At 41.9% G+C, this 27,631-nt stretch overlaps 8 protein-coding genes across 8 annotated transcripts; 3 read left to right on the top strand and 5 right to left on the bottom strand.

The window, feature by feature from the left end:
- Window positions 1-639: 639 nt before the first annotated feature.
- LOC115620663 lies at window positions 640-4,860 on the top strand. Its single transcript, XM_030514017.1, has 9 exons — window positions 640-1,102; window positions 1,162-1,362; window positions 1,424-1,705; window positions 2,703-3,063; window positions 3,124-3,309; window positions 3,368-3,537; window positions 3,591-3,738; window positions 3,827-4,068; window positions 4,122-4,860. Exons 1-9 carry the CDS (start codon window positions 959-961, stop codon window positions 4,791-4,793), a joined length of 2,406 nt encoding a protein of 801 aa, XP_030369877.1. The 5' UTR covers window positions 640-958; the 3' UTR covers window positions 4,794-4,860.
- On the bottom strand, window positions 4,784-8,231 carry LOC115620662. The gene is made up of 6 exons (XM_030514015.1): window positions 7,985-8,231; window positions 7,174-7,292; window positions 5,668-6,006; window positions 5,371-5,571; window positions 5,191-5,304; window positions 4,784-5,080 (listed from the first exon to the last, which is right to left on the bottom strand). Exons 2-6 carry the CDS (start codon window positions 7,285-7,287, stop codon window positions 4,961-4,963), a joined length of 888 nt encoding a protein of 295 aa, XP_030369875.1. The 5' UTR covers window positions 7,288-7,292; window positions 7,985-8,231; the 3' UTR covers window positions 4,784-4,960.
- Window positions 8,232-8,858: 627 nt separating this feature from the next.
- On the top strand, window positions 8,859-10,598 carry LOC115621301 (cardioactive peptide). Its single transcript, XM_030514911.1, has 3 exons — window positions 8,859-9,018; window positions 10,127-10,190; window positions 10,259-10,598. Exons 1-3 carry the CDS (start codon window positions 8,905-8,907, stop codon window positions 10,552-10,554), a joined length of 474 nt encoding a protein of 157 aa, XP_030370771.1. The 5' UTR covers window positions 8,859-8,904; the 3' UTR covers window positions 10,555-10,598.
- Window positions 10,599-10,714: 116 nt separating this feature from the next.
- LOC115620211 (probable cytochrome P450 6d4) lies at window positions 10,715-12,631 on the bottom strand. The gene is made up of 3 exons (XM_030513348.1): window positions 11,943-12,631; window positions 11,680-11,879; window positions 10,715-11,621 (listed from the first exon to the last, which is right to left on the bottom strand). The coding sequence occupies exons 1-3, from the start codon at window positions 12,629-12,631 to the stop codon at window positions 10,978-10,980; spliced, it is 1,533 nt and encodes a 510-aa protein (XP_030369208.1). The 3' UTR covers window positions 10,715-10,977.
- Window positions 12,632-12,977: 346 nt separating this feature from the next.
- On the bottom strand, window positions 12,978-19,956 carry LOC115621789 (activating signal cointegrator 1 complex subunit 3). The gene is made up of 6 exons (XM_030515560.1): window positions 19,795-19,956; window positions 18,018-19,720; window positions 16,574-17,958; window positions 14,064-16,498; window positions 13,557-14,007; window positions 12,978-13,497 (listed from the first exon to the last, which is right to left on the bottom strand). Exons 1-6 carry the CDS (start codon window positions 19,917-19,919, stop codon window positions 13,048-13,050), a joined length of 6,549 nt encoding a protein of 2,182 aa, XP_030371420.1. The 5' UTR covers window positions 19,920-19,956; the 3' UTR covers window positions 12,978-13,047.
- Window positions 19,957-20,744: 788 nt separating this feature from the next.
- On the top strand, window positions 20,745-21,443 carry LOC115621792 (trissin). The gene is made up of 3 exons (XM_030515563.1): window positions 20,745-20,863; window positions 20,923-21,016; window positions 21,076-21,443. The coding sequence occupies exons 1-3, from the start codon at window positions 20,827-20,829 to the stop codon at window positions 21,269-21,271; spliced, it is 327 nt and encodes a 108-aa protein (XP_030371423.1). The 5' UTR covers window positions 20,745-20,826; the 3' UTR covers window positions 21,272-21,443.
- A 221-nt stretch (window positions 21,444-21,664) lies between these two features.
- On the bottom strand, window positions 21,665-23,951 carry LOC115621790 (opsin Rh6). Its single transcript, XM_030515561.1, has 3 exons — window positions 23,493-23,951; window positions 22,381-22,821; window positions 21,665-22,322 (listed from the first exon to the last, which is right to left on the bottom strand). The coding sequence occupies exons 1-3, from the start codon at window positions 23,757-23,759 to the stop codon at window positions 21,921-21,923; spliced, it is 1,110 nt and encodes a 369-aa protein (XP_030371421.1). The 5' UTR covers window positions 23,760-23,951; the 3' UTR covers window positions 21,665-21,920.
- A 1,273-nt stretch (window positions 23,952-25,224) lies between these two features.
- LOC115621791 (B9 domain-containing protein 1) lies at window positions 25,225-26,041 on the bottom strand. The gene is made up of 3 exons (XM_030515562.1): window positions 25,768-26,041; window positions 25,464-25,709; window positions 25,225-25,397 (listed from the first exon to the last, which is right to left on the bottom strand). Exons 1-3 carry the CDS (start codon window positions 26,024-26,026, stop codon window positions 25,306-25,308), a joined length of 597 nt encoding a protein of 198 aa, XP_030371422.1. The 5' UTR covers window positions 26,027-26,041; the 3' UTR covers window positions 25,225-25,305.
- Window positions 26,042-27,631: the final 1,590 nt, after the last annotated feature.

Genomic DNA, 27,631 nt, shown 5'->3' with positions numbered 1-27,631 from the left:
ACCCTTCCTCAAAAACCATTAAGTACCAACTTCACATCAAATAAATGTGGACGCAGATGCAGAATGTAGTTAAGAGACAATTGAAGGCTTGTCATCTTTCGTTTGAAAACTCTAAGCCAAAGACAAGCTATAACAAGGTTATAATGATACAGGTTTGGCCGAAAGAGAGAAAGAGCGATTTCTATAGACGATTTCTAGGAAGAGCAATCCGCTATCTTTTGCGTACCTAATTGAGGCTTTAGTAAATCAAGCCTAAAACATTTTTGATGGATGGGGCTAGTAACTCTATGACTCGGTATAGAATGCTGACAATGAATTGAAAACCGACAAATAAAATAGCTCGCTCTAGTAAGTTCCAGCAAAACCTAACTAAATTATATTTTTTGTTTTCAACTTACTTTCATGTGAATTTTGAAACTTGTAGTTAAGCAATCAAACAAACATTTACTTTATTTCCATTAGATCTCTCAATGGCAACATTTTTCATTTCTGTATTTCCACTATTATTACTATATCAATTTTGTCTTATAATCCGACACTCCAATTTTATTAAACGCCGGGCCGTAATTGACTAGGAATTGTAATTTCCAATCACAGCGTTTCCGAAATTACTCCGAAATCAGAAAGTAATGCGTTTCTGTTGATGATTTGGAATGCCTCGAGAAACTTAGCTTCTGAAGTCCGGTAGAAGGTCGTATTACCCTTTGCGTATAAGTATTTGGTGGCATTCGAGACACCTGTGCCGCACAATGCGTGCGTTGCCTGGCAATGGCAACTTCTAGTATTGATCAAACAATCGATGGGGAACTACAATCATTTGCATTTGGTAGGCGCGAAAAAAGGGAAGAAGGGATCGGATCGAAGCGAATGCGTGCATAGGCAGGCGATATATAATAATTAAAGGGCTATTTACATACGCGTGGCGGTTTGTGGGGCCACGACTGAGGCTACTCCGAAAATGAGCACGACACCAAAATGGTACTGCCGCAACAAATCGCAACCGATGCACACGTTTGCGGAAATCAACAAATTGGGCCTGGAGCTGCGCCGCATTACTAAGCGCATTGTCATCGATGTCAAGGTGGATATATTCAGCGAGCATGTGAGTTATGCAATTGAATCTGTCTAATGTGGATGTAGAATGCAGCCAATCTTTCTTAGGATAACATACTGGAGGAGTGTGAGCGCATTGTTGAGCTCTATTGGAGTCTCAAGGACGAGACGAAAAATGCAGACTTTCAGTCGCTCTCGAAGAAAATCAAACGCAGTCCGTACAATGCGCTGCTGATGAAGAAGTTCAACAACATTATGGAGCTCAACGATAGGCGCTTTTGCCAGCTGACCTTTGTCCTAAAGCGCACGGTGGGTGTAGAGATAGGTACCCCGGTTTGCACTTGATTGCTCAGATTGCTTTGTCTTCCAGTTGAGTTTCTTGCTGCGCAAATCCATGCAGTCGGAAATGTGGCTCAATTGGGCCCTACATATCACTCAACTGTATAACAAGTGTCGCAAGGTCGAGTGTAAGTCGCCACCAGAGGTGAGTGCTCCTATCGAGCCAGCGAACGAGGAGGATGTGGAACTGTTGCTGCCAGAGCCAAAGTTCGCCGGCAAGAACAAAGAGGAAATGCACGCCAATGTGTGCAGCAACATGTTTCCCGCACTCTTGCTCTCACTTAAGACCATCGACTTCAGCTACGTTTTACAGGTTAGTCAAGCAAAAAAAGAGCATTGTCACTGAAGGCTTTCATTTCCATTTTCTACTGGAACAATGTTTGAGATTTTTACATCGAACCTTTGGTAGTCCTATATTTATGAACACACAATAATTAATCCCCTATTATGAATATGTACGAAAGTCAGAGGCACACAAATATATTTGATCGTAGGATAATCATAATTATATAGTCGAGGTTGTAGATCTTCTGATATTTTACGAGTGTGTTGTCTTCACACGTTGCCTATAAAGTTAAAAAGTAATTTTGTTTATTCAGCCAAAGTTCCTTTTACGAATATTATTGTACTATATTATTTGTTTACTTTTCTATTTTTAAGCAATATCTGTTTAATTTGATAGTTTAGTTGACATATGTATATTCTACATTTATTTTGTATTAGCATATTCAGATTGCCAGGCAGCACGTTTCAAAAATGTTCTTTATTTAGATTGTCATGTTAATAAGTGCTTTTTAAATGCGCAGCAGTAAAAACCATTTTATATAATTAATGTGATTTAATTAGTTTCGGGGGATTTAACTGGCTTCGGTTAAGTGCTTCGTAATTGTGTAATATTTGTACAAATTAGTTTATTAAATTAAACAACAATCGGTGGCAACAAAAGCAACGTTTGAAAGCGAGGTGGACGGCTGTTGTCTCTAATTAGCTCATACAAATTATGAAGTGATTATATTCAATATTCTGAAACCCTGTCTGGTGCTTAAAGTGGGTTCGGTTAAGTGCTTCCCATGATAAACGCAGAGGGGTGCTGTTTTAAGAATTTAATTCGTAAATATTAGTTTATATATGTATTTTTATTTAATTATATATGGGACACACGAATAAAATAAAATTATTAAGCGAATGTTAGGACCCTTCTGAAAAACAACAATGACTTGTGATCGTCCCCCTTTTAAGCACTACTCTGCACATACTTTGACAAAATGTCCACATTTTTTCTGAGTGTATGCAACTGTCTTTCAATTTAGCTTGTAGCCCAAACGCGCGTGGAGCAGAGTGCATTGGACCTGGTCTTTGGATTGTTCAATATGGGCGAACAGGACGCCTGGCGTGATCATCACAACGATGAGTCCACTTCTTCAAGTCTCGAGATATTGCGCACCTTGAATATATCCTTCGGAGCAAGCGCTGGTGCTGTTGGTGGCGAATATCAGCCATATTGTGAGTCCGCCCCGGACTATAACGCCTTGCATATATCAGGAGAAGATGACAGAGAACAGGATCAGCAAAGCTTGCGATGCAAGCACACTGAGAGTTTCCTGCAAAAGGAGCGCGTGTTCATCGCACAGCTCATAACGAAGGCCGCGGACATTTGCCCAACAATTTTTGGTAAGCTCTGCATCATAACAATTATTTGTTAAGGTGTGTAATTATGAGTTACATATGTAGAGATGGGCAATCAAACTTCTGTCGACATGCATCTGTATATTGGGCGTGGTTTGAGACTGTTGTGGTCCTATGTGGGTATTATTTTGGATCACATATTACTCTGGTGGATTGATACTCCTGTCTCCTGCTACAGTCTAACCCACATAGATTCCATACGCAGCTGGCTCTATCATCAAAGTGTTAATGGTAAGAAAGTGGGGACATTTTTTGTGGGGCCTCATCTAATATTAACTTTTTTCTATAGATGTTCCCGAGCCTGTGTTTTCCACTTTGCGCGGCATTGGCGAAATCTTGACAGGTTTTGTTTGTAACAACATATGGGATCAATTGTTTCGCCTGACCCTGATATCGGCCAGTAATTCCAAGCGCTTGGTCGATCAATTTGTTGAACAATATCGTGACTGCCCCAAAAATGTAAGTCATCATCCATATATCGAAATAGTGCATGAAACTTGGCTTATTTCAAGGATCATGGTACTCCCACGGGGACTGTATGGATCAGCGTCTTCTCCAACTTGGTAAACCTGAGTAATCAGTACTTTTCCAACACGGACACACACAACAATTCCAGTTTACTGCCAGTGGCCGAACAAATACCCATATTGCACAGACTGGGTGAGTCTTTTAGTTGTACAGAGTGGTCCAGAGGATATAAGAGTAGGGCTGGCGTGACTTAGGATTCTACTTCCTCCTTTCTGTGCAGACCATTCCGTACACTCCATGCGCTTGTGGGTAAAGGAGCAGGCCAAGCTCCTCTGCTGCGAGTGGAAAATGGATCACTTCTTTCAAATACTGGAGCACGATGTAAAGCTATGCCTAAGAGTTTTTATTACCTTTAAACTGCCCAAACTCACTGCCGATCTGACCGACATACTTATGTTGGTCTGCGTTGCCCTGCGCACAAAACTGATAGCCGAGGTTAATGCCAACATAGACAAACTAAAGGTAGGATATTCAGTCAGCTGGTGATTAAGACTAAAAGGTGTTGTCCCTTGAAGAAAACCACCGATGAGTGTGTTCTGATATTATCTGCTGTCTGCCGGGAACTCAGCCTGGCCAACTTCACGCTCTGCTTTCCCGCCGCCATTTACTGGCAGCGCAACGTCTACGACAACGAGGAGAAGAGTCTGTATGTAGGCTATGTGCTCGACCAGATCTACTTGCCCACAATAAAGGCCACTAAGGACATTGTCATACTGAAACTGATACTCAAGCTGATCTGTGAGGCGTGGCTGGACTTCATCTTTCAGAAACGGATACGGTTCAGTGTGAATGGTGCCGTGCGCTTGCTCAACGACTTCGATGATGTGCGGGAGTGGATTCTCAGCTGCACTCTGCTAGATGAGGAGCAGCTGGAGAAGTTAAGCAACCACGAGGTGCTGCGCATGTGCAAGGGCGTGGGAAAAATATTGCTACGCAAACCAGAGGACGTTATTTCCATAACGCAGTCCCCCAAGTTCGACAAGAAATCTCGTAAGTTCCAATTTTTGTCGTGTAGACGAGAGGTCCTACATTCTATGCTTTGCTTGATAGAAGATGCCTCAGCACAGGACACTCAACTTCCCTCGGAAATGTTCGTGTCGAATCAGAAGCATTGGTTACAGCTGCGCGCCGGAGGTGGCAATGGGTTTCCTTTAATGAAGCTTTGCTGTGGTGATGCTATGATTTAAGAAAATTATGTTTATTGTGTCGCAAAAATGCTTACAAAAATGAAGGAGAATATCATAGGTGTACGAATATATGTATGTTGTAATGGGCGCTATAGTTATTTGCTTATAGTATGTACGTGAAGATTTATGGGCATGGGCCAGCAAATGGACCATAGAGAAACTTTGTCTTATGCAGGCACTTTGCGACTAATGATCTTGACCAGCTCGTCGACGCGCTCGCTCTTGCCGGCAAATTGTTTTGGATGCGGGCCAATCATCTGTATAATGGCGGCTACGTCTGGTGATACCTAAAATATTGACAAGAGAAATATTATAGTTGGTGACAGCTGTCAGCGTGGAATGGGCGCAAGTCATTTCATAGAGCTCATTTCAAAAATGTAGGCCAAGTTCAGTTTACCTCAAGAAAACGTGCGAGCGCTTTAAGGGAGCGAAAGATTTGATCTTCATTTGGACTGCTCTGGAAAAACTGTAGTATAGCCATGGCCAGCTCGATGGCCACATCATCAAAGACCTGAATTACACATGAATGGAAGAGTAGTTTATAATCAAGGTTTAAATGGTCAACAGCTGTTCGTACCACAGTTTTAACCTCCTTGATTGCAATGTTGTAAAGGATCATGGAACCAATATTTTTCAGCTGCGGACAATTAGAGAGTATGCAGTGTACGGCTACCTTTGTAGTTACGCGAATATTAGAGATTGTTTGCCCATTGTATTCCCATTCAGAAATATACAGCAGCCACTCAGAGGGTCCCACATTCTCAAAGAGATTGCACATCTGCTCCATAGAGAAAGTGAGAGAGAGAGAGAGAGAGAGAGAGAGAGATACTCATACTCGATACTCATTTCACTAATAGACTCAGGGAACACTCACAAACATGGCCCAGGCCTGCTGCTCTTCAGGTGTGTGCTTATCAATGTCCTGTGCAAAATTCATCAGCGTATGGTCCCTGCGGTCCTGATGCAGAATAATTATGACATCGTCCTTGAGCGCTGCGTAGGCCAGTGTGCGTATCAAGTGTATCCGTGTGTCTGGCGAGAAGGCCTGCACGTCGCGCAGTACCCGTTGGACAAACACCAGGAAGTTATCGCCCAATGCCCAAGAGCCATCGTCCTCGATCAAATACTGATGCAGCTCCTCCATGGCCACTTCCTCCTCTTTGTAGATCTTGCCATCAAGCAACTTAACTAGGCACTCTAATTCAGTCTTTATCTGTAAGAGAAATAGGCCATTGATTTATATTTTAGTACAAAACGCATTTCCTAATACGACGTATCATTTAAATCGCCAGTATTTAAAGCTTCAAAATGGATTATTCTATAAAAAGAAAGTTTTTATTTGTCGATTTCCAAAGCGCATGAATTTGCTGAATAAAATACATATATTTATTTGAATATTGATTTTTGTTTTGGAGGAACTAGGTACATAGGTGGTTATCTTACATTAAGTTAAGCTTTTAAGTTAGCGCTTGGCATACATTGATCTGATATTGAAATTCAAGAAATACAGCAGTTTTTAGATAACAGATTAAATTAGTTCCGTCTCGGACTTAACAGAGCCTGTAAACTATTTCTTGATTCTAGTTCTTATACTTTGCGCTCATACGAACATACAGAACTCTTTATACATATATTTAGAATTATTATATTATAAATTATACGCCTTGTGGGGTCTGCCGGGCCCTCTAATTGAATTTAAACGATTTAATAATCAGCCTATGTGGTACATAGGTATTGCAACTTCGGTAATACCTGTGCTAAGGCCTTCAACCTTGAAAGAAAAAAGCTATACAAACATACATACTAAGTAGTATGTACACGACTGAGGGTGTTTCATATAATAAACAAGCATTCTAAATAATTGCAGTAATAATATGAATGCAACTGTTTTGAACATCAGAATCACTCACTAATAATAAAAGTGAGCAATAAACTTTTCAATAGCAACTTGTAGATTTATTTTCCACCTTTAAGGCATTTCCTCGCGCATGCCGGACTGCGTAACAAATCTTTTAACAGCGAGTCAGAAACTACCTTTATAAGTGGAGTAAAAGTATTCAGAGGAATCTGTCAAGTAATCTAATTTTTAAAATTTAATTTCATATTGATATTTATTCTAGTGTTTATCTTGTTTATTATTAATTTGAAGTATTGTTCTCTGCAATTATTCTGTATTACATATTAAATGTGTCCCTTTAGATCGCATAGGATTCGAACTGGAATAGATGGCCTTGTTATTTTGTAAGCTTTTTATCTTCTTACTGTTTGTGCTACAAATGAAAAGACTATACAGCTTCAGTTAAAGTTCAACATTTGCGAAATACTTGTATCGATTTTATAATCTATTCATTAAGGAAGTTGAAAGGAAGGTGAAACTTACATCGATTTCCTTGCAAACCAATGCTGGTTCGCGTGGTATCTCTTTCTCCTCCGTTGACTTGGAACGTTCTTTCCCATTTTGCTGTTGCTGTTGTTGGGCTGCGGGCTCTGACATCTTGGCTAAAAATAGTTGAGTGAGAAATTAAATTAAATAAATATCATCCTTAAATAAAAATGAATGTCGCAATCATAATTTCTTGTTGCCGCGTCACTCGAAATTCTTTTCCTAGTTTTCCCTTGCCCATGAAATGCAAAAATTTTCATTTCACTTTTGAAATGAAATTATCTTTTACGATCGGCCACCGAAAACGGATTCTCTTTGGAAAATATGGCTGACGTTTACACGCGCTGAAATGTTTACAATGTTTATTGGGCTGTTTATGATTCGGGCACGTCAAAAATTTGCGGAATTTGTTGCTTTTGTTATAAACAAAGAGCTGGAAAGTCGGAATGCTTTCCGTCAATTACCAGCCGGCGACAATGGGACACAAAACTACGGTTAACACTATAGTACTGTTTGTCTGAGCGATGTTGTGTGTTGCGGCGGTACAAGTGAGAGAAACTCAAAATAGATGCGTTATTTTTAGGCGTTTTTACTTTATGTAGACAAAAAGAAACAAGGTAAAAAGCTTAACATGCCAACTGCAATTGGATATATATATACATGTGTGTGCGGAAAATATGAGCCGTCGCGGCACGAACAATTAAAATGCTGTCATACATAACATATTTGCCAATTGAAGAGAGATGATTGAATTGCCTGGCATTCTAAGCCGATGGTTTTTAAATTTATGCATTCTTTAATTACTCACATGCTATTTTAGTACAACTGGCACAGAAATTCTTTAACTTTCGACACAAATTCTTGTTGCGTTGAACAAGTACTATATCGTATGTATAAACAAAGGCACTAAATTCTTGATGCGGCTTTTCCGATCCGCCTATTATTCTTATTACAAATTATCCAAATTGTTTATTTATTGCCAAACTTTTCAATTGTCTATTTAGGTTGTGCTGGTTGCCAATATTTCTTCTCTAAAATCTTATACGAACTGCGGCCAGAGAAGCACGCGAACCGATCCCACTGAAAACCGTTTCGAAATTGCCGCCGTTAGTGCCGAAAATTCCTGTGGAAGCGTGTAGAAAAGTTTCCGAAAATTCACACACATGTACCTCCGTGTACGAGCAATGTGTCTAGAACGTGAATATGTGTATCTGTGAGAATGTTTTTTCTTTATAAATAGATGCGCGTCTTGCGACGCTCATGAGAAAGTGTCGCGGTGAGGCGGCGCTAAATGATGCAGTTGTCTACACTGGTAAAAATTGTCCCTTATTAGTCATAGCTCGTTCAACACCTATCTAAATGCCTGAAAAAAACGGTCAAGCTTAAAGCCCAGAACGCGCCGCAAAGGCCACAGCAAAAATCAGCGCTGTCGGGGGGTAAGGTCGTGGAAAACACAAAAAGCTATTAAGACGAAACCAAAGTACATTCACAGCACAGCAGGCAGTCCTGTCACATCTTGAAAGCAACAAGTACGCGCACACACAGCCTTGCGGTGCACTCTAGAAGCAGAAGATTGTGTAGCCGACATGTTAACCAAGGCCTTCAGTCGACTCTGCTTTCAATTGAGTTTCAAACGCTGACGCGTAACGGTCGCTAGGCTGCCAATCCCTATCCATTAGCATTGTATAATCGTGTGCTCAAATTTTCAAAGATCAGTTTGAATCCGCCATGAAAACTTGCATGAAAATATTCTGTTCGCTGGCCGTGCTGGCGATCTGTGTGCTGCGAGCAACACACGCGTCCCTAGAAACTGAAAACAGTGAAGTGAATAATTTGTCCAATGTAAGTTGATATGCAGGCCATATGGTGAAAAGTAATACAGGCTCGAGCATTTCGTGGAAAGTGTCTGGTAAAATAGAGCTGCCACGATTTTTGTTCCACTCCTTTACTCTTTTTGGAGAAATAATGTATTGACTTTTTCATTTACTGTGGGTGGAGATTCGTTAGATTTTAAACTATGCAACTAACCTATTAACAAAATACTATGTGTAGAAATAAAAAATAATTTCTTGGAAATAATTCAAATATTCAGTATGAATTGTCAACTCAATGAAAACGATGATATTTCTAAAGTATAGTTCAGTATATTTGTTAAAATCAAGCTTCTTAAAAACATGGCAATTATTAATTATATAAATTCTAATTATTTATTTAGAAAGTTATCCAAGCGTTACAAGTACCAGATTAGTCATTACATATTTATTTCAATTTAATTAATTTAAAAAACAAACAACGATTTTTAAAAAACATCATTTTTGCCATCTTCTACATTTACTATGAATTTTACTTATAAAGAGTTTAAAAAGCTTATTCAATCATTTACTCGCCAAAAAAATTTATTCGAGCAATGCTTTAGGCAAAGCTGAAAATCGAAATTTCCTCGAAAGAAATGATTCTTTAAGACGACATACATATTGGATGCATAGTGAAAAGATGTTCGCTTCTGAGTTGGTTGTCAATTGAGTGATTTAATACTTAACTATAAACTGGGAAGGGCCACCTATCCAATTACTTTGTTTGGAGAAAATAATACTATTGGCGAATTGGACCAAAAACGATTAATACATCATACTTGTATTTTATTTGAATTTGTACACCGTTTACTAAAAAGGCGATATTGTTTTTGGTGTGTAAGTTTGTTAGACCCACATTATCGGACATACTGATATGATATTATTATTAGTCCAATAATAATAATATGTCGAAAACGACTATATCAGATCACCTACCATACAGATTGGCCATGGTTTTTTTTACAAACATATTTAATTTGGTTTCTTCTAAAGAGAATTACTATAGTATGGAAACGTTACAGTATACGAGTATATGGGATAGCAGATGAAGTTAGCTTTTCAACTCCTTTTATTTCTGCTCTTTTTCTATTTTGCAGCACAAACTAAGCGGAGTTATACAGTGGAAATATGAGAAGCGTCCTTTTTGCAATGCCTTCACCGGTATGTGTAGACTCAAATAAAAGTCTTTCTATATAGTTTTAAAATTTGGAATTTGGAAAATTTTCAAGGTTGCGGACGCAAACGAACATCATACCCCTCCTATCCGCCCTTTTCGCTCATCAAGCGCAACGAACTCGAGGAAAAGCCGTATAATAATGAATACTTGTCAGAAGGTCTGAGTGATCTGATCGATATAAATGCCGAACCAGCTGTCGAGAATGTGCAAAAGCAAATCATGTCTCAGGCCAAAATATTTGAAGCCATCAAAGAGGCCAGCAAGGAGATCTTCAGGCAGAAGAATAAACAGAAAATGCTGCAAAATGCTGCGCAGCAACGAAATTTGGAGGAGCGCGAAAATATATAAACGGGCTGAAAACATATACCGATTGTTCATGTAAATACGTATCTATCTAGCTAACTATCTATTGTATATGGACTCATAATACTGATGTGAGGAATACTACAACATTTGCGAGCATTCAATAAAAAGTGTAAATCCAATTCATTTCGACTAAATACAATCGTTAATGGGTCACAATTCTTATTTATTAGTCTCCTAGGTATTATTTTTAACATTACAGGTTCTTCACAAATTTTTATCAGCTCTCAATCAGCATAAGCCCTGTTCTTATTTATGATTTAAATATTAGGCGACTCAGATAAGGTGCCGTAATGGCATACTATCTAAATGTGTGGTTATCTTATCTCTAGCTATGTATGTACGTATGTATGTTTAAACGCGCTTTGTTTAGTTGTTTCACAATTTCTCGGCGTTTTTCAATCACGTCTAGTTTCGCTTGGACATATGCACCTTGACGCCACCCTTTGGCAGCAGTGCAATGGAATAATTTTCGAATTGAAGTTCGCGCCGACTCATCACCTCGATATTGTAGTTTTGCAGAACCTTAACAATGGCCAGCTTCGCATTTGTGCGGCCCATGCGCTGAGCAATGCAGATTCTGGGACCCGCGCCGAAAGGCATAAACGCCTGAGGGTTGTAATTTAGTGTCTCTTCTGAAAAGCGTAGAGGATCATATTTTTCCGGCTCGGGAAAATATTCTGCGTCGCGATGAATGCCAAATAGTGAAATGGCCACAGGTGTCCCCTTTTTTATGACATGCTTGCTTTCAGGGATAACATAGTCTTGGGTACATTCGCGATTTAGTAGCGGTAGGCCGGGATATTTTCGCAGCGTTTCCTGTATGCATAAATCGAGAAACTGCATTTTCTGTAGGGAATCGTAGGTGATTTTGCCATCGTTCTGTTTGAGTGTTTCGTCAACTTCCTTTTGGAGACGGCTTAAGTGCTCGGGATATTGGGCCAGCTCGAACAGGGTGAAGGCAGCCGTGGAACCGGTTGTCTCTTGGCCAGCCACATAGAATATGAAAAGCTGGGCGGTTATGGCTTCCAAGGATATACTCTTGATTTTACCTGAACGGAAAAATAAATATGATCGAGCTGTTGAGTTTAAAAAGTTGAGGGAACTCACAGTCATCGCCTTTCTCGAAATTCCAATTGTTGTCATTCTCGTCAATCGAGCCTGTGTTTCGGAGCTGCATAAGCAACTGCAACATGTCCTTGCGAACAATGTTGTGCTTTTCACGATACTCAATAGTCTCCTTGACAATTTGCATTAGGGCGTTTGCTATCGGATTTTTAAAGCCTAGCCGGAATAAAATCTGGGCCACACTATAAAATATAAAAGGGTTTTTTTGAAAGAACCATTTGAGCAGACTTATTCAGATTTCTTACGAGGGAACCAAGAATATAAATATGCTAAACACTGCGCCGATTCTCGTGTTGCGACGAAATATGTGCAGCAGCTTTTTGAACTTGTTATCCGGCTGCTCAAAGCTATTGATGTCCAGACCAAAAATGGTCGATGCAATGATATCAATGGCATAGGTTTGCATCAGTTCCTTCAGGTCCACTTCCAGCGATCCTTCATCCGGCAGCAGAGCCTGTAAATGCCCAACCATCTTGTTACTAATATCTTCGGTTGTGCTGAACATGCCCTTCAGTTTGCCGGACGTGAAGCATGGCGACAATTTGAGACGCATTGAACGCCAGCTGTGGCCACGTAGTGCGAATATCGTGCCCGAAAATGGATCTCTCTCCTCATCCACATAGACCCCGCGATCGTGAAAGCTTGCAAAGTCCTGGGCCAACACGCGCCCAGCCAATTCAGGATCGCGCACTAAAACTGCAGGCCGGAAGAGCATATACACGCCCAGGAATTTCTCCTTACTCCGCCGATAAACATCGTAAACGGCCATGCCCATGGACTTTTCGCGCCTGCAAACGCTGCCCAGACAGCCAAATGGAATTTTGGAGTTCTTATCATAGGGGAATCCTATATGTTGCCAATAACTATAGTGGTGTTTGACATACTGCCAGGCAACCGCTACAAGCGAGGCAAGTATAAAAACTAGTGATAACATAATAGCCACTGGAATGGGTCTATGCGCGAGAACGATCAAAACGCGTCTATTGATATGACAATTGTCGCACTGGCTTTTTACTAATTTAATTTCATGAATGTGGAGCTCTCTTTCGCGAGGCGGTAGCGACGCGTGGCTTTGTAATCGCCGATGTGTCGATAAAGCAGTTCCACATAGGCATTATTGAAAAACATCTCGATTGTAAGAGATTGTGGAGACGAAAATTGCTCGAAAATTTGCTTTAAAATTCCTTTTAATGTTTTTAACTTCATTTAGTACAAAACACCAACCAGGGTGTCATATAAAACGGTTTTACGTTTAGGATCACAAAGTATAGAAGGTCAGCTTATTCACAGTTGTGTTTATGCATATAAATTATTCAAAAATTTGAATTATAGTTATTATAATTATAAATACTACGCCTTTGCATCAATAATCTCAAATTGTAGGTCGTACTGCTGATCGAAGCCTATCAAGCAGTCCGACATTAGATACAATGTTAGCAGCAGGCGACCTCGACGAGGTGTGGCTTGAAAAGAAATTCGATTGGAGGAGCGTGTGCTGCGCAAACTGACGCGTTTCATGGCTAGCAGCTCATCGTTGGCTTGCGATCCAAGTGTTAGGAACCAAGCCTCGTTTTTAGGCTTCGGATATTTGGGGCAATATATGGGATAATGTCCAATTGGTCGACGTGCGGTATTTAAGCGCTGCAGATCAATATTGAGCACGTAGTCTTCATTGGCATGCAATTGTGTCCACGTATCGGAACCAGGAGTAAGTGGCAAGCTGCGTTTTGCGTATTCATCCTCCAAAAAACGACCCTCCACTGAAAATTGCACAGCAATTTCGGGCAGATCTTGAAGAACCTAGAACAAAAAGTATTCTTAAACCATGGACACAATATCTGAATGAGTTTTTAGCGTACTCGGTAAATATGCTCGATTTCATGCTCTTCAAATGCATCCCGTAGCGGTTGCGCAAGCACTTCGTAGTCTTTACGGCAAATATCCTTCAGAACCGGTAGCGTCAAATAGTCCTGATCGTGTTGGACTTTAAAGAACGCGTCGACATTTGCCTCGCTGACGTTGGGTAGTGTAAGGAACTCGCATTCGTCGAACCAGCGCGCCTGTATAATGCATTGCATCAGATGTTGCACCACCAGCGTCGTGGAGAGCCAACCCCGCTCAGCAGTGTAATCCACCATGGCTTGCATAACGCGCGTGGCATTGTCCAAAGCAGATTTGGTATCGGTAAGGTAATCGGAGTTGGGAAGAGATTGTCGCGCAAAGTGTGCCTGTAGCAGCAGGAATGTCTTTGTATACGGGGAGTCCCAGCTAGCCGAGGGCGGTCGATAACGACTCTTTTCCGCCATTTGCCTGCGGAGTAGAATCATTTTGTCAACTGATTACCGTGATTTAAGGTCCAAACTTACTCATTGTATTTGTCCTCGTTGTGGCGCACAGGCTGTTGATCGAATTCATACGAATCGGTAATGGCTAACAGCACATCCTTTGTGCCCATTCCCCCCTGCAAGTCTTCGAGAAAATGCTGCATTGTACGGTAGGATAGGTAGTAGAATGAAGAGATACGCCCCAGGAAAGTGGGAACCAGAAAACCCTCACGTTCCACCACGCAAGCTGCCCCCATCAGTTCGTAAACTACGCGCTCCACCAGACCTGACATGAACTTATTCACATCCTCAGGCTCAATGCCATCCAGCTGATAATATGTGGGATTGCGCAGCAGACGGCGAAAGAAATACGTCCAAGTAAGATAGTCCAGGGCCGCCTGTTTAGTTTGGACTGTGCCGGCGACAATTTCGGCATTTATATGTTCTGGCAGAACGCCCAGTAAACTGGATTCCACTGGGAATGGATCGTACAGGAACTTTTTATAGAAATTCTTCTTCACATCGTGCACCAGAACGACGGCCACGCCTTCATTGTCGAACTGTGGGCGACCGGCGCGTCCCATCATCTGCAGCACATCTGTGATGGGCATGTCCACATACTTCTTCACCTTGCCGTCAAAATACTCTGTGCCCTTGATGACGACCAAATGTGCTGGAAGATTAACACCCCAGGCTAAGGTGGCTGTGGCCACGAGAACTTGAATTTTACGATTGAGGAACAGCTCCTCAACACATTTGCGATCCGGTTCCTGCAGACCAGCATGATGCAGACCAATCCCGAATGCGAGACAAAACTTAAGGTTCTGATCGCGTATGTTCTGTAATATAAGTTCCATTTCATTCTCGGCTATGTGCAGGAATTGCTTTGGGTTTTCATCGCCAGCTACATAGGTGATGATATCGAGGGCTGTGAGACGTGTCTGACGACGCGAGGAGACAAACACAATGGTAGGCTCACATGGCGAGTAGGTGCGTATCGCCTGAAATGTTGGACGATTCATTGTAGCCATGCGCGGACAATAATGCTTGCCGGGAAAGCCATTGATGTGCACCTGCAGCGGCACGGGTCGCACGGAAGGCTTGAAGTTGTACAGTCCCATTTTGGTGATGCCCAGCCAATTGGCCAGATCTTGCGCATTCGCCAGGGCCGTCGACAAACCAACAATTCGAATAGATCGACCAGTGTGCGAGGTAATGAAGTTTGTCCGGGACACAATAACTTCAATAACAGGTCCACGATCCTCACCAAGCAGATGGATTTCGTCGATGACTATTAAAGATACATCCTGCACATACTCGCGCGTTTGCCAAGATCGACTGATGCCGTCCCATTTCTCTGGCGTGGTTACAATCACCTGCGACTGCCGTATGGCCTGAATATCCGGCGTCACATCACCTGTGAGCTCCACTACTTTTACGCCCAGCGATGAGTTCTCAAATCGTTGTTTCCAATCACCAATGCGTTCCTTGACTAGCGCTTTTAACGGTGCAATGTACACTATTTTAGACTTAGGGTTCAGATTCAACATCCGAAAGATCGCAATTTCAGCGACAATCGTTTTGCCGGAGCCTGTGGGTGCACCGAGCAGCACATTGTTGTCCGTATGATAAAGACAGTGAAAGATTTGTGTCTGGATTGGATTGAAGTGCGTAAATTTGTAGAGCGACTCGTACAGTGCATTATTCAGGCAACTGACGGGCAAAGGACGCAAGGGCAGCAATTCCGTCAGCGGCGGATGATGTTCCGGCAGCACCAGATGTTGAAATGAAAGCGGCACACATGTTGGGCTTCCCAGCCAGGAATCGCTGCTAACGCGTATGTAATATTGTGGCGGCAGCGGCTCCTTCAGCGGAATGGTCATCACCAGGTGCTGCGATTGCCCGCTTAAGACTACCTTTCGTGTGACTTGAAACAGCTCCGAGTGGTAAATGTAATTAGACTCCGGATCCTCAATCCACAGCCAGAAACTTTGACTGGTCTTGCCGTGCACACGATCGTTCCAATTGAAGTTGGCCCAAATTTCCACCTTAATGCGCAGCACGGTGCGAGTGATGGGCTGCAGGTTGGCCTCCACATCAAGCATTGGCAGCTCGCGCGCCGATCGTATCACTTGCTCGGCGTAGCGATCGCTCCGTAGCCATTCCTTCAACTCGCGCTGCTCCATTTCGCGCAATCGATAAACGCTTAGACCACGCCGTTCCAGCTTGTCTATGGTCTCGGCGTTGATAGTTGGAAATTGCCGCATGTGGCTGTCACAATCCCATTGCTTGCGCTGAAACATTATGCACATCTGTAGCATTCGGCCTGCCAGAATGGCGTTGTTGTTACGCAGAACAATTGAGAAGAGGGCGCATGCAATACGACCAACGTTCTGTGTGATGTAGGACATGTCTGAGGAGAGCGAGAAGGATTTGACATACCCATTCGAAAGATATGTCTGTATGAGTATGTTAACCTGCAAAGAAATCAAAATAAGGATGGTGGTTAATCTGAGAGAGCCTTCATTACATATTTTTTGAGAATGGCTTACCTTGCCGCAAACATTCTCACTGCCACCGAATGCCTTTAGTTTGCAGTAGCTACGGCGCAGATCATCCAACTCCTCCAGTTCATCGTCCCGTACTTTAAGCTGTTGGAATTCCTGAGCTTGCGAAATCATGGCCAGGATCTCAGCCTCGTTCATGAACGGCTTCATTAGCTCATTGAAAATCTCAACGGTATCATATTTGATGTAGAAATGCGAGGCAGTACGACCCAAATCTGTGATGTTCATGTCCATTGTGCGTTGATTAAACCTCATCATGCGCGCCTTGTCCAAACTCATCGATGCGGACATGATGAGGGACCGTCGTCGCGCTTCCAACATCGGATCCTTCTGCAGCTCTGCATACTCAATTCCATAGACAAGCGGGTTCTTACGCATGCGCACGAACAGATATGTATAGCTTAGCCACTCAATGGCCTCCTCCACATTTGAAATAGTACCCAGTCCAATTTCGGCATTTAAATTATCGGCCAGACACTGAACAAAATTCGATTCAATCGGGAACTGATTGGTGAGCAGTGAGAGGTAATGATTCAGTTTATCATAGGTGGTTATAATGGTTCCCACACCACTCTTGTCGAACTGGGGCCTGCCGGCGCGCCCGAAGATCTGTAGTACATCCAGGATGCCAAGATCCACAAAAGTGCCGTGCTTTGAATCGTAAATGTCTGTGCCGCGTATTATGACTGCATGGGCGGGCAGGTTCACGCCCCAGGCCAGTGTGGCAGTGCACACCAGGACTGTGATGTGCCCTTCGACAAAGTATTTCTCAACCATTTGACGATCGGCACGCAGCATACCTGCGTGATGCATGGCCAAGCCGCAAGAGAAAAGATCCACAAGCTGTTTATTCCGGCTCTTTTGTATGGAGCGGCAGGCAAGACCAAAAGCATTCGAATCGGAGGGCAGGAAGAGCGCGCTTGTGTTGTTCTGCTGTGATAGCTCCCGCAACATGTTCGCCGTGCGCACAGTGGCGTTTCGGGCATGCACAAAGACCATCACTTGGTGACCCTGTTGTACCATCTCAACACACTTTTGGTAGCAGCACTGATCCATATCTGTGATCTGTTGCAACGGTTTCACCGACTTAATGCCAATGAAGTTAGTATCAAGCGGTACGGGTCTGAAGCGTGAGTCGAAGTAGAATAGCCCCTTCATGGGATTAACACGTAAAAACTGCGCTACATCTATGTAATTGGGCAATGTGGCGGACAGACCTACAATGCGTATCATAGATTGTGAGGACTCCACAAGACGTAGTGTGCGTGCGACCAAAGCTTCAACCACTGGCCCACGTTCCCCATGAAGCAAATGCACTTCGTCGATGATGAGCAGCTTTACCAAATTGATTAAAGCTACATCTCCGCTGCCTGCAACACGCGATATTTATAGAAAGATTGTCAATAAAAACGACAGATTTTTTACTCACCTTTTCTGGTAACCACATCCCATTTTTCTGGTGTGGTTACTAATATTTGAGTTGCTGTCATCTCTGCCTTCGTCAGCTGCATGTCACCCGTCAGTTCACGAACGACAATGTTCAGCGATTTAAGACGTTTTGAAAAATTGTCCACCATTTCCGCAGCGAGGGCCTTCATGGGCGCTATATATACTATTTTGAATTCATCACGATTGATAACGCCGTTCTCTAGATGCGAGCGTATGGCATGCACCACTGCTAGCATTGCCACATTCGTTTTACCGGCACCTGTTGGCGCACAGACCAGCATATTCTCATTGCTGTGGTAGGCAACAGGATAAACAACAGACTGTATTCGATTAAGTTCCTTACAGTTTGCGAAAGCCAAACGACCCACGTCGTCCAGTTCGGATATTTGAACACGCTTATGACCTACGGCTAGTGGAGGAGGGTCGTTGGCCGGTATTTTCACCTCTTCCCACTGTTTGTTGTCCACGCGATGTGAATTTTCTGGTAGCGTAATGCGACTGCCACCAATGAAGCCGGCATGCTGCTTAGCATTCATTTGGCTATCAAAGACATACGGATAATGTACGGTGTAGTGGACATTTTGTCTTTGTTGCTGATACTCCGATTTGATAGATTTGGTGGTGTGAAGTAACGGTTCTCGCTGTGCCGCCTCGAGCAAGTTCCGCTGATGTTGCAATCGTAGCTTTGCCGCTGACACCGCCACCGCACATCCGTCATCTTGTTCATCGTCTTTAATGCTTTTCATAACTCGCTGCAGTTTTTTCTCTTCGCGTCTTTGCAACTTGCCAAGCTGTTTCTCTTGTTCTGATTGCACCACCACAGCGCTGGCAACAGTAGGTCGCTTCTCATTGGCAGCACCAGCTTCTGACCTCGCATTGAGACGCTTTTGTTTAACTTCCTTAACTCGACGCGTACGGGTCACACAATTTTCCAGTTGCTTGACCATATTTCTACGCTCTTGCAGCAGCTGACCGACCAATTCAAAGTGCTCAAAGCCGAGCAGCTCCATGAGCTCATTCTGCAGATCATCGCTGCTGCGCTTAGAGCTGAGCATGTCGCCGACGCGATTAAGTAAATGCTCATCGCCCACTTTTTCAGCTATTCCTAGTAGTGCGTTTAGCTCAGCACTAAGTTTGGTGTCCGCGAGTGGAGCTATCGCGTTCTGCTGCTCTTTGTACTTCATGGAGAATTTTTTGACAGTGCGATTCTTTAGCAAAACATCCGGAGAAAGATTGGTTAGTAGACCAGTATCCATCCATTCGGCATGACGGCAGATCACGTGCACATCTTCGCCCCATAACGGGCGTTGAGTTGCTTCATTCTCTTTGCTTTGTGTTTGCTGCCAACGTTTGAGCGCTGCGCATTCAAAATCCTCTAGAGTGTCCCTCAAGGACAGCACACATTCGTGTATTTCGGTGCGCTTCTTATCGAACACATTGCCAAAAACGCTCTGAAGCCGGTTTGTGGTGGACACCAGCATGACCCGCTGATCGAGCAGCAGCCAAAACAAATAGAGAGATGCGTGTTCAACCACCTGTGGGTGCTCCTCGTAGCCCATGCATTCATGCACGAGATTGCGCAGTTTTTGTAGCTGCACCTTAGCTGCCGGTTGCTTGTCTCGCGGAAACTGCGCCAGAAGCTGTGAAATGCTTTGTTCGCTTTTCGTATGCGCCTTTTTCGTGCTGTGGGTGGCAGGGGGATGCTTATTATCGGCATATAGATAAAAATTGCACCGCAGTGGTGAAATACAACTTACTCATACGTTTCTGCTGTCGTGGAAATTCGGCAATGCTCATTGCGTAGTCTACAGATGCGTTGGCTTCTTAATTCAAGGTCAGTATTTGCGCGTAGCGATGCACTCAGGCGTGGTAGATCCCACATCGTTGATTCTAATTGTTTTATCTTAAAATGTAACTAATATTCTCTATTCAAATGTAGTGAATGCGTTTTGCACTGGATGAGCAGCAACAGCTGTTCATTTGGGGCCATTACACGAGTGCGTGGTGCCACTTAGTTTAAAAATGGTATGTGCAGGCTGCCACCTATTTGGTAGATAAACGGACTGCTAATCTATGCAATTTTCTTAACGTTAATTTATTCAGTTATTATTTTACTATAAATAACTAACCGCTCTTAAACACAGATTACAATATAAGAATGCTTTTTTTATTTATTTCTAATAAAGTTGGGCTGATTTGAGATTTGTCTAATAACAAGTTTAAAAATATATTATATTTTTTTTAAGTAAGAACAAACTACAATATAATATTTTCACAGATTCCATTCGTTGTTGACCGCTGAACACATGGTCATTTTGCATCTTCATTTCAATTAATTTATTTATGCACAGCTTGTCACAGCAAAGCTGTTCAAAACTTTTATAACCTGTTGACGAACTGTTTTGATTGCAAGACATGAAAAGTCTTCATGTGATACGCCTTCCACGGCTGGACCACAGCGCACCCCTTAAGTATGCTACACAAAATTGTTGCGCAAGCTGCAATTGTGCGTGTGTAAGAGATAATTTATTATGCAATGCATGTCCACATACTCGAATGAATCTCTTTGGTCGTTGGCTCAGAGTATGCTTCAGTGACTTCTTTGAATTTTGCAGTTTTGGTCAATGGTTGTGTAGGTGTGCGTGAGCATCTTGGGCATATATAAGCGGCGGACCACAGAGCCTTCTTCTTTTAGTTGATGCTGCAGGACGACTCTGTCTAAATCACGGCAGCTCCTATGAGTTTCGCAAATTTCTGAATACCTTAATCCACCGAACCGGGCCATTGAAATGCATTCGCAAATGCATTTTCATATTATTGTACTATGTAAGAAATACTTTCCGTTTCTTTCGTTGATTTATTAGTTTATTTCTGTTATTTTGCAGGCCTGTGCGTCATGTTTTTCCTTAACTCAAATGCCATACCATGTGATTCCTGTGGCAAGGAGTGCGCTAGTGCTTGCGGTACCAAGCACTTTCGGTAAGTTGCGTCTTCATTCGTAAAGTTTTCCGTTTTCAATTAATTTTCATTTCAACCAGCACCTGTTGCTTCAACTATCTTCGGAAGCGTACCGATCCTGATGCTGCGCTTCAATTAAGCTCCAATCGGCGACTTATTGACTTCATATTGTTGCAGGGCCGTGCGCTCTTTACGCAAAACGAGTTAAGAAGCGCCGAGGAGAGGCATCGCAATGGCACCATCATAGACGTCGGCTTAGAAACGTACTACGGTTAAAAGAACTCACCAAACACATACCCCGTACACACACATACATGAGATCCACGACATGCAATTGATCCTCCCAAATAACGAAAATGTTTGAAATGTTAATTTGTTGTTGTTTTTATAAATCAAAAATAAATGCAAGAATTTCCTTGGGGCAACATGCTTGATAAAGCAGAACATATTCATCCTTCGCGAAGTCTTTGTACTGTTTTACCCAATAAATGTAAATGTAATAAAAAAAAATGTAGGAGGAATTGATTTTCAAAATCGTATTGATGAATTAGTTTCATATAGAAGGCAGACTTTGTGAAATAGTTATATTTTATTTCTAGTTGAAAAAGAAAAACACATTTGTTGTTTGATTTTATATCAATTGCAGTTTTTCTTCTTGTCTTACAATTTTTTTAAGCTGTTTTTTTTTTTTTTTTTGATTTTTCTTTGTATGCAAAAAGTTTTTGGCCAAGTGCCACGCAGTTGACGTTGGCGCCAGACGTCACTAATACGAAGCATTGTAATTAGCTTAGAAAAAGAAACTCATATATATGTAGATTTGGATATGTCTGTAAAGCTCTCAGTTCCTTTAAAGTCGTCGTTTTTTTTTTGTTTTTTTTTGTTGCTGTTTTGTTGTCTGCTGCAGTCGCTGTGTATAAGATAATATTTAGGCAGCTGATTCGCTGATTTCTGTGGTGGCCATGGTTCTGGAGTCTGTGACAGGTTCCTCCTTGCCGCAGGCCAGACATGGCATCTTTTCCTTGAGCACCAACTTGTATCTGGGATGGCTCAGGCCATACACAATGGGATTACACACCGCATTCGCTTTAGCGAACACCGAACCGCAAATGGTGCTCAATGGCGACAAGTGCATGGACTCGAATATGCCCGAATAGTTAATAATGGTATAGGGTGTCCAGGCGAAGAACCACAGTGCAATGGTGGTTAGCGCCACCTTGGCCAACTTGATTTCTATGGCCTTGCTCTTGTCCGCCTCGCTGTTGCGCAACGATGCCACATTCATCTTCTTGGCCTGCTCTCGCATGGCTTTCTCATGAGCTGCGACCGCCTGTGTGGCAGGGAAGGAGAGGAGTGTACAAAGTGTAGATCTTGACTAATCAGCTCACCTTCATGATGTGGTAGTAGGAGAAAATTATGGTCAGCAGCGGCGTAAAGTACACCCACATCGAGTAGACGATGATATACGAACGGTTCCACCAGTCCTTGGCAAAGTAGTCTGTGCCGCAAGCGGTCATGTTGCCCTCCGGTACATAACGATTCCAACCAAAGAGCGGCAGTAGCGCCCAAATGCCGCAGATGAGCCACACGATGAGCAGGCGTACCACAGCCGAAGTTACTGTTAGCGGCTTGCGCGCCATACCCTTAACAATGACGCAGTACCGATCGTAGGCAATCAGCGTCATTGACCAAATGGAGACACAGCCAAAGAGCGAACCGAACAAACCGTACAGCTCGCACATGAATGGGCCCATGATCCAGGTGCCATAGAAGCCATTGAGCACAACCGGCGGAAACATCGTAAACATCATGCAGAAGTCAGAGAAGGCCTGAAGTTTTAATGAAATTATTGAATAGGAGTATTCGTTATGTTCCTAGCTTCGAACGGTGTTCTGAACCTTAGTCACTTATTATAACAAAAACCAAATTTTAACGCCTGAGGATACCAGAGCTGTCATTTTCAAAATTGAGTTGAAATGTGTCGAAATCTTTCGAGAACGATTTACTTACTTGAAAATTATAATAAGAATTAGTTTTTATAATTAAAAAATAAGTATAAACGAGAAAAGACAATCAAATTCGAAGAGAATAATTTTAAATTATCTTTCTTACAATATTCCAATAAGTTAAAGACTTTTTTTAAAAAAATATTCATAAAAACAATAAAGCTATTTATAAATAAATCGAAATGTACTAAAAATTTAGGAACCATAGTTTATTTTATCTGAAAACGTTTTTTTGTTTACTTCCACAAACGTGAATGCTAACATTTTTCAGAATCTGAAATGCTTTAAATTCTATTCGAATTTGCAGTTGCTTTAGATCGTATAAGTTATATTGAGAAAGATCTTAAATTAATGTCTTGTTCCATTTGTCTTACCAAAGTACACTTTTTTAAGTCTGACATTAAATGCATTCAAAACCCTTCATAACTGTTTGAAAGAGATCGTAATCCTAGGTATGCCAATGGAATAGTAAAAATATGATGAAAGCTTCTTACCAGATTCACAACAAACATGTTGGATGGCGTGCGCAATGCCTTCGATGAGGTAAAGATGTACATAACGATGAAGTTGCCGGACAACGACATTATACCAAGCACTGTGATTACGAAACCAATGATGCCGAACCACATGGGTTCCATGGGGGGCCATTGGTACCAGTATGGATCGATCATGTGCATTATCTCTGGGGGCACACTCTCCGCCAGACTGATGTTCTGACCACTGCGCATATGCGCATACATCGGCGCTTGTAAACTGGCCATGTCTGTGTTTACGGCTGGACAAATGGGAGCGGAACGTGGCGTTGGGATCACTGGACTCAATTGGTTTTGGTTCTATGGCTATCTGTTGCTGCAGTTGCTGTGTTTGTTGGACCCTATGTGCTCCTGCCCATAGTAGGTTTGTTGCAATCTCCTGTTCGGCGTTACTTCGAAGGTCGCGGTTCGGTTTCTTGGTCGCACGTCTTCAGGCGAATGCCTTGCGCTATACCAACCCGGGCCTTTATATGTGCAGGCAGTAAGTGGCACTTACTAACTTGTCTTAGACTAATTGCCCTAATCCAATTAGTTGGCGCTTGCCCAATTCACCGTATTGTCTCTTTCTCAATTGCCACGATTTGTACGCGCGGATTAACGTCGTCGGAGCGTCGATTCAGCACAGACAAGGTCAAGTTTAAAGAAGCGGCAAGCCACCCGCCTCCATACCCCGTAATCTGAGCAGTAGGCGACGTCTGTTTACAATTAGATTAAGACAAACGCTTGGCTGCCACATTGGAGACCAGTGGTGCCAATTTTTTGAGTAAAATATCTCAATCAAAATATTATTGAGGCATTGACGTTAACATAATTAAGTAGGAGTGCATTTAGTCCTTCTCAAGCTTAGCCGCATTATTGAGCATTTAAATGATTGCTCGAGCTATTTTTAAATAATTCACTAATGAGTTTTTAGAGATTATTGTAATTTATGCGTTTTTTTCGATCCATACCACTATATGCATGAAAGAAAGCAATTCTAAATGTTTGGTAAGTTGGTTTGCTAGAAAATCATACCAATGGAATTATTTTGTTACGCTGCGAAGAGGCGAATTGTTTAATCGGATATAATTTACAAGAAGGTAAGCAAATTTGAGTAAAGTTGACGAAGTTTTCAAACTTAAATTCCAACATATTTGTACAAGTATTTATGTTTTTTAAATTTGTAGAGATTTGACTCTTTATAATTACATTTTTAAAACAAATTCAAAATAAAGTTCAAATCTTGTAAGCACAAGTTTGTTTAAGAAACTAACGACACTGGTCAATTTTTCGCGAAATATTCTTGCATGAGATATTTTATATATAGAAATCATTCGAGCTTTGAGATAATTAGTGCATTACAGTTAGAGGTGGTTCTAAGGCTAGGAATATACGAATATGCTGAAATTAATTGCCAAGCTCTTTCAATTAACTATTTTTTTTATTCTTTGGTCTCTCTTTTATCAATTAAATAATTTTGACCTGTGCATAAAGCGGCTCATTGAGCAATTAGGATGGTCTAAGTCCACCGCCAACTCAAACTCCTGTTGTTGTTCTCTTGTTAGTTAATTATATTAATTTGATTTATATTAAGATTATAGTTAAATATAAGCCAGCCTTTTCAACTGAAAAAGCAGATATACATATAGTATCAGAGAAAAGGTTAAGATGACAACACTAGTGATATTGTTTGACTTTCACTCAAGAGGTGGCATTTGCAGGTTTTTTGCTTTATTTAAAGACGCTAAGACTAGCTGCACATGGCAGGACGGATGTCGAAATGCGGAAGAAGCGCTCAAACGTGCCAATTATAGCCAAGCTTCTGCGCTCCTCTCATTATGGTAGACAGTTGTAACTCCAATGTGCCGTAAGATTCCATGGACAGACCTATCAATGGATATGTAATTAATAAATTAGTTGTGTGTCCTCGAAACAATTGATATTAATTATTACCTTTACACTTCATGGTGTCCAGCAGTACTTTGGCATCGCGGAGTTCGGGCTCTCGTCTCATCATCCAACTGGTCAAGTCGGCGATTATGTTAGGGCATTTGGGCTTCAAGATGGGCGCATTGAGCATGGGTTGCGAGCTCTGGTCACATTGACTACCAAAGAGGGGTAGGTGGACCCTGGCATAGCCAAGTAGGCGCTCTCGACCATGACCATTGCAACCAAACACGCTGACCAGCAGCTGCGGCCCTGTAAGTAAAACCTATTTACATAGTTCTGAGGCTTCTCTTCCTTTCTCCGAACTCACAGCCAAAAGGACTCGTGCTCTTGTATGTCGCCTCAATGGGCATGTTGAATATAATTTTGTCATTGAAGTTGCCGCCTTTGTTTGTGGCCATTTGTGTGAGTCCGTGCTGCGGACCCGAGCACAGCAACCAGTCTGGTCCGGCAACCAACTCGTAGCGACAAAAGACAAACTCCGTATCTGGTCCCAGCGGAAAGGTGGCAGACACTATCTGCCCCGCGATGCATAAACTAAAGTAGCTGGCCGTGATTTTTCCATCCATATCCTTAGGAAATTGGCCACCTGATTCCTCATTGGCTTTCTCCTGTTTTCGTTTCGCTGCCCGATTGCTTTTGTTGTAAGCACTGCTGCCATGGGAACGTATTGGCTCGGAGTCGCTCATTATTAACAACGGCAATTGTTAAAAAAAACACCAGGGGCGGATTTTTTGATTGATTGTTTGAAATTTCTCAGATCGTTGCGACTAGAGACTATATTAGTGTTGGATAGTGTCCAGAGTTCCTAGGAGTACAGGCTTTCGCGGCAATGTGACCAGAGCTTATGTGTTGAAGTAATACATACTATGTAGCATGTGGTATATTTGATTTTCTAATTTCTTGGTTAATAATCGATTTTTCCGATCAGCTACTCAGCAATGTGACCATACATACAGCTTTTGAAATACACCTAGCCCTCGCTTAACGCTAACTCTCGGTCTAACGCAATTACAAAATTGCTGCCTTTTCTCTTTTAACACGGTGAAAAACCCTGCTCTTACGCGATTGACAAAATCGATTTTTTTATTTTGTCGATTATTGCATGTGTATTTTTGTGTATAGTATGTATCACCACACATGAAATGTGTGTAGAAAAAGGGAAGTCCCACTTTCTACGGCATCAGAGTAAGAATGAGTGCATACTCGTATGTCCATACATAAATAGTTGCAAAGGTGAGCAAAACTTTATTTCTTCAGACGCGCCCATATGTAGTAAGATTAAAATTCTTCTTGAATGAAATAAAATGGTAATGAATTATACAAATTGAAGTTTCTACAATGGCAGCAAAAGAAAACAAACCATATAAGGAGTGCTGCTATAAAGCCACTAAACACTAAACGAAAATTACTGATTTTTTTGCCACGGAAGGGGAGCCACCATATAAAAAAAAGTTGATTACGAAAACTGTTCTGATTATAAAGGCCACCAAATAAATTTCCAATTTATTTTAATACATTTTGTTCTCTTTTTACTTTTGAAAACATTTGCCATTTGAATAAACCTTTTTATGTTTTTGAAACTAATCAATTTAAACATTAAACAAAAAAATATTTGTGTAGGCATTTTTCGAAGTCTAGGAACGTAACCACTCATTTTGTATGGAAATACATGGCATCGCGTTAAACGATTTCGCTTAACAAGACGTTTTCAAGGAACGTAACCCCCGTTTTAAGCGAGGACTAGGTGTATACAATTTGAAAACCCAACATACTAATAAGCTCGAAGGCTGCTTTATCAATTATTGAGGTGTAGCCGATATGGTTGAAATGAGAATTTGCTATAAGTTACTTGGTACTTGGAATGAGAATCGCAGTAGCGCGGCCAATTATTATAGCCTGTTCCCAAAAGGTGAAAGGCTATACTAGTTTTGTGCGCATGTATGTAATACACAGAAGGAGGCGCGGCAGACCCCACAAAGTATATATATTCTTGATCAGGATGAGAAGACGAGTCGATATAGCCATGTCCGTCTGTCCGTCTGTCTGTATGAGCGCAAGGATCTCAGTAAGTACAAGAGCTAGGATAACCAAAATTGGTATCAAGGTTCCTATAAGCCCTAGGCAGAACGAGTTTGTTTATTTTTTCTGATACACCCCCCCCACTCCCCCGC

This window comes from Scaptodrosophila lebanonensis, unplaced genomic scaffold (genome assembly GCF_003285725.1).
Source record: "Scaptodrosophila lebanonensis strain 11010-0011.00,11010-0021.00 unplaced genomic scaffold, SlebRS2 tig00000024-arrow-pilon, whole genome shotgun sequence".
NCBI lineage: Eukaryota > Metazoa > Arthropoda > Insecta > Diptera > Drosophilidae > Scaptodrosophila > Scaptodrosophila lebanonensis.
The sequence above is the reverse complement of the archived record's forward strand: the minus strand, read 5'-3'. Positions and strand labels throughout refer to the sequence as shown.

What these genes read in the sequence shown, in the direction of transcription:
- LOC115621301 (XM_030514911.1), top strand. Translation starts at nt 8,905, where the DNA reads ATGAAAACTTGCATGAAAATATTCTGTTCGCTGGCCGTGCTGGCGATC. An exon ending in AAGTGAATAATTTGTCCAAT is followed by an intron (nt 9,019 to 10,126) that starts GTAAGTTGATAT and finishes TCTATTTTGCAG; the next exon opens with CACAAACTAAGCGGAGTTAT. An exon ending in TTTTTGCAATGCCTTCACCG is followed by an intron (nt 10,191 to 10,258) that starts GTATGTGTAGAC and finishes AAAATTTTCAAG; the next exon opens with GTTGCGGACGCAAACGAACA.
- LOC115621792 (XM_030515563.1), top strand. Translation starts at nt 20,827, where the DNA reads ATGCATTCGCAAATGCATTTTCATATTATTGTACTAT. An exon ending in TTTTCATATTATTGTACTAT is followed by an intron (nt 20,864 to 20,922) that starts GTAAGAAATACT and finishes GTTATTTTGCAG; the next exon opens with GCCTGTGCGTCATGTTTTTC. An exon ending in TGCGGTACCAAGCACTTTCG is followed by an intron (nt 21,017 to 21,075) that starts GTAAGTTGCGTC and finishes CATTTCAACCAG; the next exon opens with CACCTGTTGCTTCAACTATC.
- LOC115620211 (XM_030513348.1), bottom strand. Translation starts at nt 12,631, where the DNA reads ATGTTATCACTAGTTTTTATACTTGCCTCGCTTGTAGCGGTTGCCTGG. An exon ending in TTTATATTCTTGGTTCCCTC is followed by an intron (nt 11,880 to 11,942) that starts GTAAGAAATCTG and finishes TATATTTTATAG; the next exon opens with TGTGGCCCAGATTTTATTCC. An exon ending in TTTCGAGAAAGGCGATGACT is followed by an intron (nt 11,622 to 11,679) that starts GTGAGTTCCCTC and finishes TTTTCCGTTCAG; the next exon opens with GTAAAATCAAGAGTATATCC.
- LOC115621791 (XM_030515562.1), bottom strand. Translation starts at nt 26,026, where the DNA reads ATGGATGGAAAAATCACGGCCAGCTACTTTAGTTTATGCATCGCGGGG. An exon ending in GAGCACGAGTCCTTTTGGCT is followed by an intron (nt 25,710 to 25,767) that starts GTGAGTTCGGAG and finishes TTTTACTTACAG; the next exon opens with GGCCGCAGCTGCTGGTCAGC. An exon ending in GGACACCATGAAGTGTAAAG is followed by an intron (nt 25,398 to 25,463) that starts GTAATAATTAAT and finishes ATCCATTGATAG; the next exon opens with GTCTGTCCATGGAATCTTAC.
- LOC115621789 (XM_030515560.1), bottom strand. Translation starts at nt 19,919, where the DNA reads ATGTGGGATCTACCACGCCTGAGTGCATCGCTACGCGCAAATACTGAC. An exon ending in GGATGTGGTTACCAGAAAAG is followed by an intron (nt 17,959 to 18,017) that starts GTGAGTAAAAAA and finishes CGCGTGTTGCAG; the next exon opens with GCAGCGGAGATGTAGCTTTA. An exon ending in AACGAGGACAAATACAATGA is followed by an intron (nt 14,008 to 14,063) that starts GTAAGTTTGGAC and finishes TCTACTCCGCAG; the next exon opens with GCAAATGGCGGAAAAGAGTC.
- LOC115620663 (XM_030514017.1), top strand. Translation starts at nt 959, where the DNA reads ATGAGCACGACACCAAAATGGTACTGCCGCAACAAATCGCAACCGATG. An exon ending in CATTTGCCCAACAATTTTTG is followed by an intron (nt 3,064 to 3,123) that starts GTAAGCTCTGCA and finishes TTACATATGTAG; the next exon opens with AGATGGGCAATCAAACTTCT. An exon ending in ACCCATATTGCACAGACTGG is followed by an intron (nt 3,739 to 3,826) that starts GTGAGTCTTTTA and finishes CTTTCTGTGCAG; the next exon opens with ACCATTCCGTACACTCCATG.
- LOC115620662 (XM_030514015.1), bottom strand. Translation starts at nt 7,287, where the DNA reads ATGTCAGAGCCCGCAGCCCAACAACAGCAACAGCAAAATGGGAAAGAA. An exon ending in TGGTTTGCAAGGAAATCGAT is followed by an intron (nt 6,007 to 7,173) that starts GTAAGTTTCACC and finishes TTTCTCTTACAG; the next exon opens with ATAAAGACTGAATTAGAGTG. An exon ending in CGCTCGCACGTTTTCTTGAG is followed by an intron (nt 5,081 to 5,190) that starts GTAAACTGAACT and finishes TCAATATTTTAG; the next exon opens with GTATCACCAGACGTAGCCGC.
- LOC115621790 (XM_030515561.1), bottom strand. Translation starts at nt 23,759, where the DNA reads ATGGCCAGTTTACAAGCGCCGATGTATGCGCATATGCGCAGTGGTCAG. An exon ending in ACATGTTTGTTGTGAATCTG is followed by an intron (nt 22,822 to 23,492) that starts GTAAGAAGCTTT and finishes TTAAAACTTCAG; the next exon opens with GCCTTCTCTGACTTCTGCAT. An exon ending in CCTACTACCACATCATGAAG is followed by an intron (nt 22,323 to 22,380) that starts GTGAGCTGATTA and finishes CCTGCCACACAG; the next exon opens with GCGGTCGCAGCTCATGAGAA.